At 35.2% G+C, this 12,587-nt stretch overlaps 1 protein-coding gene and 1 long non-coding RNA gene across 5 annotated transcripts in view; one reads left to right on the top strand and one right to left on the bottom strand.

Annotated features, from left to right (window-relative positions):
- Nucleotides 1-12,587, bottom strand: part of LOC144240594 (uncharacterized) — a 37,773-nt gene that overhangs the window by 5,599 nt on the left and 19,587 nt on the right. The window contains exon 3 of the long non-coding RNA XR_013337767.1: nucleotides 11,875-12,077. This is a non-coding gene — a long non-coding RNA (uncharacterized LOC144240594). The remainder of the gene's footprint in view (nucleotides 1-11,874; nucleotides 12,078-12,587) is intronic.
- The window catches only part of ZNF654 (zinc finger protein 654), a 95,492-nt gene that overhangs the window by 68,934 nt on the left and 13,971 nt on the right, over nucleotides 1-12,587 (top strand). For 3 of the 4 annotated variants that reach the window (XM_077774955.1, XM_077774954.1, XM_077774956.1), the window contains 3 exons: nucleotides 2,684-2,819; nucleotides 5,496-5,698; nucleotides 6,390-6,529. In XM_077774955.1, the coding sequence (XP_077631081.1) occupies nucleotides 2,684-2,819; nucleotides 5,496-5,698; nucleotides 6,390-6,529 (479 nt within the window). The other variant, XM_077774957.1, reaches the window with a different exon arrangement.

The raw sequence follows: 12,587 nt of genomic DNA, 5'->3' as shown, positions 1-12,587 counted from the left end.
CCCTCACTTTGGAAACTTATAAATTGCATATCATGCACAAAAGCCACCATACTATTTAGGGAAGGAGGAGGCAAAGATACTTACAAACTNACGTAGTCTCTAAAATACGGTGCATTTGACTCAATAAGTGAACACACACACACACACAACTGTCCCATACAATTTTTATCTTAGAAAAATGAACTTAAGCTAATTGACTAATTGATAGGAATATAAGTATATATTTTCTAGGATAAACACTTATGAAAGTTCACACTAAATGTAGAAAGTATAATCAAAAAGTATGTCAGAGTTGACTGTGGGGTGGGGGGTTGTTAAATATAGTTTATCAGGGCTTTCCTGTAAAATTTTGATTTAGTATGTTTGAATTGGTGCTTGGGACTCTGTCTTTTAACAAAACCTCCAAATATTTATTTTTCAGCCATTTTTAGGAGATTAGCATTAAACCTATTTCACTAAGTCCAATTCTAGGTCTCACAATGCCAACTGCTGTAGGATTGGTACCTGACCTTTTGTGAGACAGCTAGAAAGATGGGTTGTCCAAGAGCTCAGCAGCAGAGCTAAAGCTCACCGGTGATTTAGGGACTAGCATCTAGCTCACCTTATGTCTTGTACTTTTATTGAACCAAAAGCCAGCTTACAGTAGTTGAATTTTAGGGGTAGCAGTATGTGTGTCTAGAGTAATTTAGCAGTTTATTTACTTTTATGTTTGAAATCGATGATTTTAAGTCATAAAGCTGTTAACACAGAATGTTACTATGTTCCATGTGTTTAAAACAAATTATGGCTGATCAAATGGATTTTCCATGCTGCCACATGGAAATGTAGAAATTAATTAGTTTTATACTATGGCATTTGGGTGTGCTAAGAGAAAATGTTTATATATCCAAAATGTTAAAAAATACTAGAAGATATAGCTAATATTTATTAAGTGCTTACTATGTGCAAGGCACTGCATTAAGCACTTTCAATACTATATATTTAAACCTCACAACAATCCTATGAAGTAGGTGTTTTTAGTATCCATTCTGTAGATGAGTTAACTGAAGGAGCACAGAGAGGTTAAGTAACTTGCCCATTATTTATACAGTTTTGTTTGCTTGCTTGCTCATTTTAATTTAGGAATACTCTAAATAACTTCTAGAAAATATTTATTTTCATGTTATGACTTAATTATCCTTTGACTTCTTTGACTAAATAATTCTTTATCTTGAAACTTGATTTCTTCTACTGCCTTGTTCTCTCATGAGACAAATAAAACCTCTTTGTATATCTTAACAAGGAATAAAAAGTGGCATATAGATACTACTTTGGAACATTGAAATGATGAAAGAACATGACAAAAGCAAAGTGTTTACTGCCACTTTGAATATGTAGGCTGATGATTTATATCATAAGTAAAATTTGTAATAGTGTATTGTTTTATATTGAAGCTTTGCTTTATAACTTACTAAGTTTTTAATGTCTGAGAGATTTTTTGAGCACAGAAAGAAATTTTGGCAATTATTTGTGTTTTAATTGATGTGCAGTTTATTCAAATTTTTAACACTGCCAATTTCAACACCTAGTTTTTTTCTTAAGACTGTAAGTGCAATGTATGCATTAAAAATATGTATCTATTCATACTCTCACTAAGCCTTCAGTTAGTCTTTTCAAATCAGCAAATTAAATTCCTTGAAACATTTCAAAAACAACACCAAGGTATATAACGAATCAAGGAAGCATAATCAAATAATTAAATCTTGTAAACCTAAATCTAATAAATTTATAAGTTCAGTCATCTAAGTTCTCCTAAATACTAAGCTTTGTTTACAAACTTGTTACATAAGTTATATTATAGTCACAAGTCTAAGATAACAGATTCTCTAAAAATATTTCAAACATCTTTAAAAAAATCCTAGAAAATACATAGACAAATTATCAGTTAATGCCCAACCTATCAATACATTTTTATGTTAAAACTAATGTAAAGTCTTCGTATTATAGGTTGGATCCATTCCTTCAGCCTGCCATTTCTTTATCCCAAGACTACAGATCTGCTGACAGAACAGTAATGCAATAGAATTTCCATCTTCCAGCCTTCCACCACAACTAGGCGTATTCATCTGGGATCAGAGCAGAAGACCTGTGTCTATCTGCCAACCACAGTCTGCATTGGACAGGGACCCTTCTACCTCTTTCTTATAGTCAGGCTTTTGCTTGCCATTGTTAACAGAAGCTTTACAAGCCCTCACATAAACTGAACATTTAAGTCTTACATTTTTGCAACCTGGTTCTTTTCCTAGAAATGATGCATCCCTTAAGTTTTTCCCTTAGGTTTTATAACCTGGTTCTTTTCCTAGAAATGATGCATCCCTTAAGTTTTTCCCTTAGGTTTTATAACCTGGTTCTTTTCCTAGAAATGATGCATCCCTTAAGTTTTTCCCTTGGGTTACACTTAATCCCTATTATAATTGGATTTTTCTATGTCCAATTATGTAGAAACTCTGTAACCTTTGGCATTAAAGCCTATTTGTGTACTGATGGAGTTTTGACACCCTACTTAGGTTACTATAGCAACCCTTTCTCCTTTATAATTTAATAGCTGACTCATTGGCCATCAGTCATTTTATTGACAAAGATGATCAAGTTTAGTTTTTAACCCCTTTAAATTCACAAAGCCAAAATGATTTTTCTCTCCTAGGAATGCCAGAATCACCTCCGCAGATATGGAAATGTGAATCTGGAACTGGTGACTCGAATCATTAGAGATGGTGGCCCATGGGAAGATCCAGTGTTGCAAGCTGTTCTTAAAGCCCAGCCAGCATCTCAGGAGATAGGTACTTCAGGAGACTCAAAATCAAAACCAACATTTGTGAGAAGCAAGCGCAATTTTCATTTCTAACTAGAGCAGTAATAGTGATTTTTCTTTATCTTCTAATACTGAATAAGAGTAATGTATTTTCACATGAAGTGTGTTTAAATTGTTATACTAACCTGGCCCAAGAATGATTTTTGACACCAGACTAGATAACTTTATTTCTAGTAATTTTCCATTTATTCTAATGGGAATTCACTGTTAATACATTTACTGTCCAGATGTTACTTACAGAGAGTTTGTTTTCATCACTTGTTATATTTTAAAAATATTTAAGTAGAAACAGACACTCTTTAAAAAAAAAAAAAATACTCTGCTTAAGCACATGGAATCTCCCTTACACAGGAAGCTCTGAGGGCTGGAACTCTGTCAGTTTTTGTCACCACTACTGTATATCCTATACCCAGCTCAGTACCTGGTACAGAGTAGGTATTCAATATAAGTATTTGTTAACTGAGTGAAGTGACCAACTGAGGAATGTGTAAGTGAATGAGTGACTAGTTGAATGAACAAGTAACTTTCAATTCCAAATACTCTGGAGCAGTATTTCCCAAATTTCATCCATTAATAGAAGTTGAGTTTTATCTCATCCCTGAATGACCTGCATGCTTTGATATCACCTCCTTTCCAACCTAGATCCACAGTGTTTCCTGTGGGCCAAATTTCCTTTTGAGGCAAGAGGTTCTGTCAATTACTTCTAGTTAATTCTTTTTAAAAAATGTTTGCCATATTATTCCTGAGCCCCAGAACATTTTGGATCACCAAAACTTAGAATGTAAACTCAGTAGTATAAGCAAAGCATTTGAAAGCATGGAGAGAGCCCATGGAGTGCAATTATAAGACGGCCAGAGGAAAAGACAAGACTCCCCACCCTTGGTCTGGTGAGGATACTTCACACCACATGTTGTGCTGAGCAGGTTAGGATCTTTCCATTTGTCTCAGGTTAAGAATTGGGGGTAGGTTTTGAGTAGAGTTGAGTGGATAAGGGGCTATGCTTCTCCAGCTTAAGAGCAAGTCAACTCCAGATACAAGTGTGGAGGACTGTGACAGAGATGTGAGAGAAGATGATGAAAGAGAGAAGGTCAGAAGTAGTTCAAAGTGATGGGTTGAGATAGGAGGTAGAATAAAATTCGAGGAAAGAGCTCAATATATATCATAATGATATAGTGGTAAATACCCAGGGGATGGATACAAAGGAGACTGGAACTTGATGTGAGGGTTTCAGAAAGGAGTAAAAAACTGAAGAGGGAGGCAGTTGGAACCAAGGAGGAAGAGTTGTATCATCCAGGAAAAGTATATAGAGTCAGTATAGGGAAGGCAAGGGGGACAGACTGAAGAAAACTATGAGGAGACTGGGGAATATGGCCAGAGGGCACAGGAGCTAGATGTGGAGCTTCAGAAGAAGTGGGAGTAGAGAAGAAAGTTTGGGCTTTTCAGGGAGCTTTTAGGTTTCTCTGACTAGGAGCTAGAACAAATCTGTTGTTGGTTGGTATAAGGGCTAATGATATCTTTCTCTCTCCCCTCCCTCTTCTCTCTCTCTCTCTCTCCCCTTCCTCTCCTCTTTCACTCTCTCTTTCCTGTCCTCACATACATATTCCTTTCATACTTCCACTAGCATACGTCACTTTGGGAAAAGCTGCTCTAGAGCCTCATTAATATGGATGACTGTCCTCTAGTTGGTGACCATTAGGGTAAAGACCATTCTGAAGTTTATCTTTGTATTAACTATATAAATCATTGTCTGCTTATCATATACTATAAACAGAATTGCAGGGCAAATGTTGAAGCCCAAATAAAACATCAGTCATAGGCATTTTAGAAGCTACTGATTAAACATACATGACTAATGAATGAAAACACTTTTGATTTGAAATCATGAAATGTGGGTCCCTGTTCCTGCTCTGCCACTTATTCTTTGTCCTTGGGCAAGTCATTTGACCTCTCTGAGTCTCAGTTTTGTGATCTGTGAAAAAAGTATTAGGATACCTGTCATAGGTTGTTGTTAGGTCTAAATAAACTTATGTAGATAAAGGTGTTTATATGTTTTTAAGTTGTTTAAAGCAACAACTTTAAATTATTTAAATAATTATCCTTAGTAATACATGAGCATATATTAATGAGTGATCCTTTTTGGTACTACTTTTGGCTTAATTTTTTGTTAAAAGGTAGTAAAATATATTTTCATTAATTCAGATTACTTTTCTCTATAAATCAGTGTGGTTTTAATGACAAAATAGGATTCAGCCTTTTAATCTTACAGTAATGAAAATATTAGGCAACAAAATATAAAGTACATGAATAGACTAGAAATTCCAGACCCCATATTATCTGAAACATATTTTAACATATTAGTGAACTGAAAAGAGAATATTTCATTTTTTTTTAAATTTAAAAAATTTTTAGACTGAAAAGAAATCAACAGATACTTCTTGAGTTTTGGTATTGCTCTTATTTCCAATTTTCTAATCATGTAACTGAATAATCTTTTCATAAATAAACTCATACTAAGGAAAATGCTATTTAATTAAATAGCCAGTTAATCTAATTAGATGCCACATGTTAGTGGTAAAGTTTCAAACAACAAAGTTTGAGAATCTTTTCTTAAGAGTAATAAGAGTTTGTTTTCTTTTTAATATAGTGAACAAATATTTAAGTTCTGAAAACCCACTGTTCTTTGAACTACGTGCCAGATACCTAATTGCTTGTGAACGCATACCTGAAGCAATGGCTCTTATTAAATCTTGTATAAATCACCCAGAAATCAGCAAAGACTTGTACTTCCATCAAGCACTCTTCACATGTTTGTTTATGTCGCCTGTAGAAGATCAACTATTCCGGGAGGTACTGTTTGAGATCATGTTTGCCTTTTACTATTTTAACTGTATCCAAAAAAAAAAAGCCCATTCTTGTAAAATTCCTTTTACAGTATCACCAAAGGTTTTAAGATTACATTATTTAGATGTATTTTCTTTGGCACTATTCTTTAAGTGTTGAATTAGACAATCTGAGATTGACAATTGATGAAATTAACAAAGCATTAATAAGCTTTGTTATTACGAAAATGATAAGTTTTCATAATTATTACTGACTAATAATCAGTAAGCATTATACTTGTTGAGCTTATTGTGTGACAGAAGAGATTAAATAAAAATTGGAAGTATTTTAAATATAAATTTAAATTATTCACTTGTTTTGTAAATACTTTTATAAAATATTTTGCCTTTTAAGCAAAATACTAAGAAATTAATGATCTTTTTTTTTTTTTTTTTAAGATGAAACAATCTTTTCCTAATATAGAACCTATTTACTTACAAGTGTGGACATTAGTGAGATTAAAAGTAGTTACAAATTGCAGGTGCTAAGTAGTGAAACTGTGAAACCATGAAAATATTTCTGTGTAATTCATCACTGTCTTTGTAGAAGAAAACCAGAAATCTAATTTTTTTCCTGAATGTTTAATCTAAATATTTAATCCAACTAGCTTTTTAGGTATTTTTAATGATACGTACTGATTTTTCTTTTCCTCTTGTAGCATTTGTTGAAAACTGATTGTAAGAGTGGAATTGATATCATCTGTAACACTGAAAAAGAAGGCAAGACTATGTTAGCCTTGCAGCTCTGTGAATCCTTTCTTATTCCGCAGCTCCAGAATGGGGATATGTATTGTATCTGGTAAGTGTCCCTAATATGGGAACTGAAATGATAAGATGGGGAATAGAAGGAGAACTGGTTGGCAGAGTCTGGACTTTATGTTTTTAAAAATGTCCTGTGAAAATGTTAAGTCACTTTTAAAAAATTTATTGTGCAAGAAACAACAGTAAGTTGTAAGATGTAAAAATTAAAAAAGACAATGACCACGTGTATCAGCAATTGACAGTATAAATGTTTAAAGAATGTATTATAATGAAACAATTATATTTTAAAGTAAATGTGGAGTATTAGTTTTTTAAGATTTTATTTTTTAGGGCAGTTTTACGTTTACAGTAAAATTGGGAGGAGGTACAGACATTTCCCAGTATAGCCGATCCCCACACATGCATAACCTTCTTTCTACATTATCAACATTACTCAGAAACAAACAAAAAAGCATTATTCACCAGAAGGGTACTTTTTTTTTTTTTTTTTAAACCAAGGATGAACCTATAGTGGCACATGATAACCACCCAAAGTCCAGTTTCTCTTAGGGTTCACTACTGGTGTTATATATAATCTGTAGGTTTGGATAAATGTAGTATCACACAGAGTATTTTCACTGCCCTAAAAGTCCTCTGTGCTCCACCTGTTCATTTCTTCTCTTCCTCCCCTGACCCTCACCTCTGCAAACCACTGATGTTTTTACTATTGTCAGAGTTTTGCCTTTCCCACAATATTGTATAGTTGAAATTATACAGTGTGTAGCCTCTTCAGGTTGGCCTTTTTCACTTAGTAATATACATTTAAGGTTCCACCATGTCTTTTCATAGTTTGATAGCACATTTCTTTTTAGTGCTGAATTATATTCCATTGTCTGGATTGCCAGTTTATTTATCCATTCACCTACTGAAGGACATCTTGATTGCTTTCAAGTTTTGCAACTATGAATAAAGCTGCTATATATATCCGTGTGCAGGTTTTTGTGTGGACATAAATTTTCAACTCCTTTGGGTAAATACCATGGAGCACGACTGCTGAAATGCATGGTAAGAGTGTTCAGTTTTGGAAGAAACTGCCAAACTGTCTTTCAGAGTGGGTGTACCATTTTATATTCCCATCAGCAGTGTACCAGAGTTCCTGGTGCTCATTCTCACCAGCATTTGCTATTGTCAGTGTTAACAAAATTGGGCCATTCTAATAGGAATATGGTGGTCACTTGTTTTAATTTGTATTTCCCTGATGACGTGTGATGGGGAGTATCTTTTCATATGCTTGTGTTTTAACTGTGTATCTTCTTTGGTGAGGTGTCTGTTAAGATTTTTGGCCCATTTTTAAATCAGATTATTTTATTTTTGTTGAATTTTAAAAGATCTTTGTATATTTTGGGTTAATAGTCCTTTATCAGATGTGTCTTTTACAAATATTTTCTTGCAGTCTATGGCTTATCTTTGAATTTTCTTGATATTTTCTTTCACAGAGCAGAGTTTTTAATTTTAACAAAGCCTAGCTTATCAAATATTTCTTTTCATGGATCATGACTACAGTGTTGTAAAAAGACATCACCATACCCAGAGGTATCTAGGTGTTCTCTTTTGTTTTCTACTAGTTTTATAGTTTTGCATTTTATGTTTAGGTCTGCAATCCACTTTGAATTAATCTTGTGAAAGGTATAGTATGTGTCTAGATTTTTTTGGCATGTGGATGTCCAGTTATTCCAGCACCATTTGTTGATGAGACTATCTCTACTTCACTGTATTGCGTTTGCTCCTTTGTCAAAGACCAGTTGACTATATTTATGTGGGTGCCTATTTCTGGCCTCTCTTCTGTTCTGTTCTCTTGATGTATTTGTCTATTCTTTCACCAATACAACATGCTTATTAGTATTAGTTTTCCACCTTTGTTTTTCAATATTGTATTGGCTATTCTGGGTCTTTTCCTCTGCATATAAACTTTCAAATCAATTTGTACCCATAAAATAACCTGCTGAGGTTTTGATTGGGATTGCATTCAATTTGTACATCAAGACAAGAAGAATTGACATAATGACAATATAATATTGAGTTTCCTACTCATGAATATTGACTATCTCTCCCATTTACTTAATTCTTTGAATCATTAGTTTTATAGTTTTCCTCATGTAAATCTTCTATGTATTTGGTTAGATTTATGCCTAAATACTTCATTCTTGGGATGAAAGATATATAAAGCTAATATAAATGGTATTGTATATTAGTTTGTGAAAACATTTTTAAAACTACTTAAAAATGATTAGTAGGATATATGAAACATCTAATTTACCTATAGCAATCAGGTAATTTAGAAGGTGGTATTAGAATGTTTTTAGTACACGTCTTCAAGTCCTATTAGGTGAAATCATGAATAATTATAAAGATTCCCTTTCCCAGTACACACACACACACACACACACACACACACCCTATCACTCTGACATTTCACTAATTCTTTTTTTTTTTTTAAGTTTATTTATATTACTTAGAGCATGTGCACACATGTGAAGGAGGGAATGGCAGAGAAAGAGGGAGAGAGAGAATCCCAAGCAAGCTCCACCCTATCAGTGCAGAGCCAGATGTGGGGCTTAATCCCATGAGCCATGAGATTATGACCAGAGCTAAAACCAAGAATTGGACACTTAACCAATTGAGCCCCCTGGCACCCTGACATTTCATTAATTCTTAAAGGAGAAATAGGTTTCATTTGCTAAACATAATAATCTGAAATGATATGGGCTATAGACATTTTTTAATCAGTATTTTTGAATTTTAAATTCTGAAATACATATTTTTCACAAATATTCTCTTTAATAGATCAGTTTAACATTAGTGGCAAATTTTAATAGAATAGAAAGGCTTCACTATATATTGTCTATATTTAAAGTTTATTTTTCTGAAGAAAGACATTCCAGGACTAATGTCACTGAAGATAAGAAATTTAAGAAATAAGATAAACTGTTAGTTTATTTAAATTGTTCACCCTGGTGGTTACAGCTTGTTAAAGTAATATATTGGTTTAAGAGTGTTTGGTAGTGAGAAAATTATCCAAAATAGTGAGTCATGAGATATTTGGGCTTTAAAAGGTTACCAGACTCCTAAAATCACCAATATTTATCTCTTAGGAATCAATGAAAAAAATCTTTTTTATGTTTGTTTCTTTTGAGAGAGAAAGCGGGCGGGCACGCAGGGGAGGGGCCAGGGCAGGGGTGGAGAGAACCCCAAGCAGTCTCTGTGCTATCTGTGTGGAGCCTGACATGGTGCTCAGTCTCAAGGACAGCAGGATCATGACCTGAGCGGAAAACAAGAGTCGGACGCTTAACTGTCTGAGTCACCCACGCTCCCTGGAATTGGTCAAGTTTAAATGCATGTTTTACATTATAAGTTTCAGTCTATCTAGTTTATTTCTCATAATAGTTTTTGAAAACTATCGCCATTAACAGGATTTCATAGAGGAATGTACATCTTGAACCACAGCTGTCAGGCACCATAAACATAAGGCATTTCGATCATTAGTGTTTATTCATATACTTTCTATTTTCTGATTGCCACACTCTCCACTCTCAAGAAAACTGTCATTTTCATAACCAGTCCCCAGACTATCAGGTCTGTCAGACTTTGGCACTCTTCTGCCTCATCCATCACCCCCTAACCCCACCATATACACACATAATTATAAATTCATACATGTATTAAGCAGTCTTAAGAAATATAAAATCTCTCATTCTAATATCAAGTAGCTCTTTAAAAACTCTAGTAAGCATGAGGTTCACACAGCAGGCTTGTTATTTAATGCAAGCTTTCATGCCTATTCTCAGAGCTTTTAATTTCTTGTTTGGGTAAGGAACTATGCTTTTTAAAATCTTTTCTCTTTTATTTTTATTTATTTTATTTTAATTTTTAATATTTTTAATTTTAATTTTTAATATTTATTGATTTTAATTATTATGTGTGGTGGTGTGGATCTCCTCAGGTTCATCTTGTTCTGAATTTTCTGTGCTCCTGAACCTGGATGTCTGTTTCCTTCCCCAGGTTAGGGAAGTTTTTAGGTACTATCTCTTCACCTAAGTTTTCTGCCCCTTTCTCTCTCTCTCTTTTCTTTTGGGACCTCTGTAATGTAAATGTTTGTTTGCTTGGTGTTATCCAAGATATTCCTTAATCTATCCTCATTTTTTAATGTTCAGCTTGGTTGCTTTCCATTACCTTGTCTTTCAGACCACTTATTTTTTCTGCATTCACCATCTTCCCTCTAGTGTATTGCTCACTTCAGTTTTTGCACTCTTCAACTCTGATTTGTACTTTTTTATATTTTTTCTTTCTTTGTTGAAGCTCTGAGTTCATCCACTCTTTTCTTTAGTCTGGTGAGCGTCTTTATGATCATTACTTTGAACTCTTTGTCAGGTAAATCACTTATCCCTGTTTTATTTAGTTCTTTTTCTGAGGTTTTGTATTGTACTTTTCATTTGGAGCATATTCCTCTGTCTCCTCATTTGCTTGACTTTCTGTGTTTATTTCTATGAATTAGGTGGAAAAGCTACTTCTCCTAAACTTGAAGGAATGATCCTTTGTATAGTCCTTCCCTGTGTAGATTATGTGTGCCTGGTGACTTTGGCTAGCTGGCTAGAGCTGTGGCTGGCATAGGCTAGATGTCCTGGGGCTCTCTGTGCTGCGCCATGCTGGTGGGAAGGCCAGAGCTGAGGTGGGTATAGGCTGGGCTGGTCCTGGGGTTCTCTGCACAGAGGGCACACTGGCAGGACAGTGGGTATGTGGGAGGCTGGGCGGTGTCGCAAGGCTCTCTTGTGTTGTGGGTGACAGCAGACGCTGAAGTGGGTACAGGCTGAAGTATCCTGGGGCATTCTGTAGGGGGTGCCCTCTTGCGGCAGCTGGAGCAGAAGTGGGTGTGGACCACAGTGTCCTGGCAAGTTGTCTGGAGCTGAAGTGGTGTGAGTCTGGAGTGTTCCAGGGTGCTTTGTGCCTGTGTTACCTTGTCAAGTAGGCTGGAGCTACAGTGCACACTGACTAAGGGTGACCTGGTATGCACTGTACTGGGCCTCCTTGGTGAGACCGTTGGGGCTGCTATGGGTAGAGGACCAGGGCTCATTGAGGTGGTAGGGTGTCTGGACCATGCTCCTGTCCATGCTGTAAAGGTGGATGGGGAATGTCAGCTGTGGTGTTTGACAGCCCCACTGACCTAGAGAAAGTTTCAGCAGTCTTCCTGCCATTTGGCAGAGTTGTAGGGCTAGATCCTTTATATTCTAGTTGCCCTTTGCAGCTTTTTTTCTGTACCTCAGGGCATATGACTCTGCTCATTGTCCCTTATTATTATCCCTCCCCACTGCAGTTTACAGGGGTAGGAGTAGGGATTCCCTGCATTACCGTGTCGTGTCTCTGTCTTTCTTGCCATTTTCTGTGTGGTCACTCTTTCTTTTGTTGTGCAGAAGTTGTTTAGTCATTCCTCGGTTCTTCAGGAGGAATTGCTCTGTATACGTGCAGATTTGTTGGGTCTCTGGAGGAGGTGAGTTCAGGGTCTGCCTACATTGCCATCTCGGAGCTAAATTCTTCAACATTTAAGACAACACCTAGAAGGTGAATTTAACGATAAACTCATTTAATATTATTTTATAGGTTAAAATCTTCAGACTCTGAGATAGAGTCAAACAGCTAATTAGTAGCAGAGCTGGGTCTAGAAACTAGTTGACTTATCTTCCAGGGAAGTATGTTTTTATTTAGATTATAGAAATTTGTATTAAAAAGTTTACCTTGTAAATTGGAATTTCAAAAAGAGGAGGAGATCAGGAGGCAGTGGTAAGACATATAGTTTTAAATATTTTTAAAGAGTTACCATTTCTTGATATGTAGTTATTCTGAAACATAGTCATGACTGTTAAAGTAAATCTTTTCCTATGGGGAAAGGAATGTTCTGACTTTGAATATATTAAGCCAACAGAATATCTTTAGCCTGTTCCTTTTAATATACTCATAAGTAAACTGAAATCCCAAGTATAAAGAAACAAACAAACGAAACAATAAAATATTTTCTTCTTTTGGCTAATCATTTTACTCTTTAGGGAGGGAATCTTAAAAATAGA

The sequence above is a fragment of the Crocuta crocuta genome, unplaced genomic scaffold, assembly GCF_008692635.1.
Source record: "Crocuta crocuta isolate KB4526 unplaced genomic scaffold, BGI_CrCroc_1.0 scaffold6, whole genome shotgun sequence".
NCBI classification, from domain to species: Eukaryota; Metazoa; Chordata; class Mammalia; order Carnivora; family Hyaenidae; genus Crocuta; species Crocuta crocuta.
The sequence above is the reverse complement of the archived record's forward strand: the minus strand, read 5'-3'. Positions and strand labels throughout refer to the sequence as shown.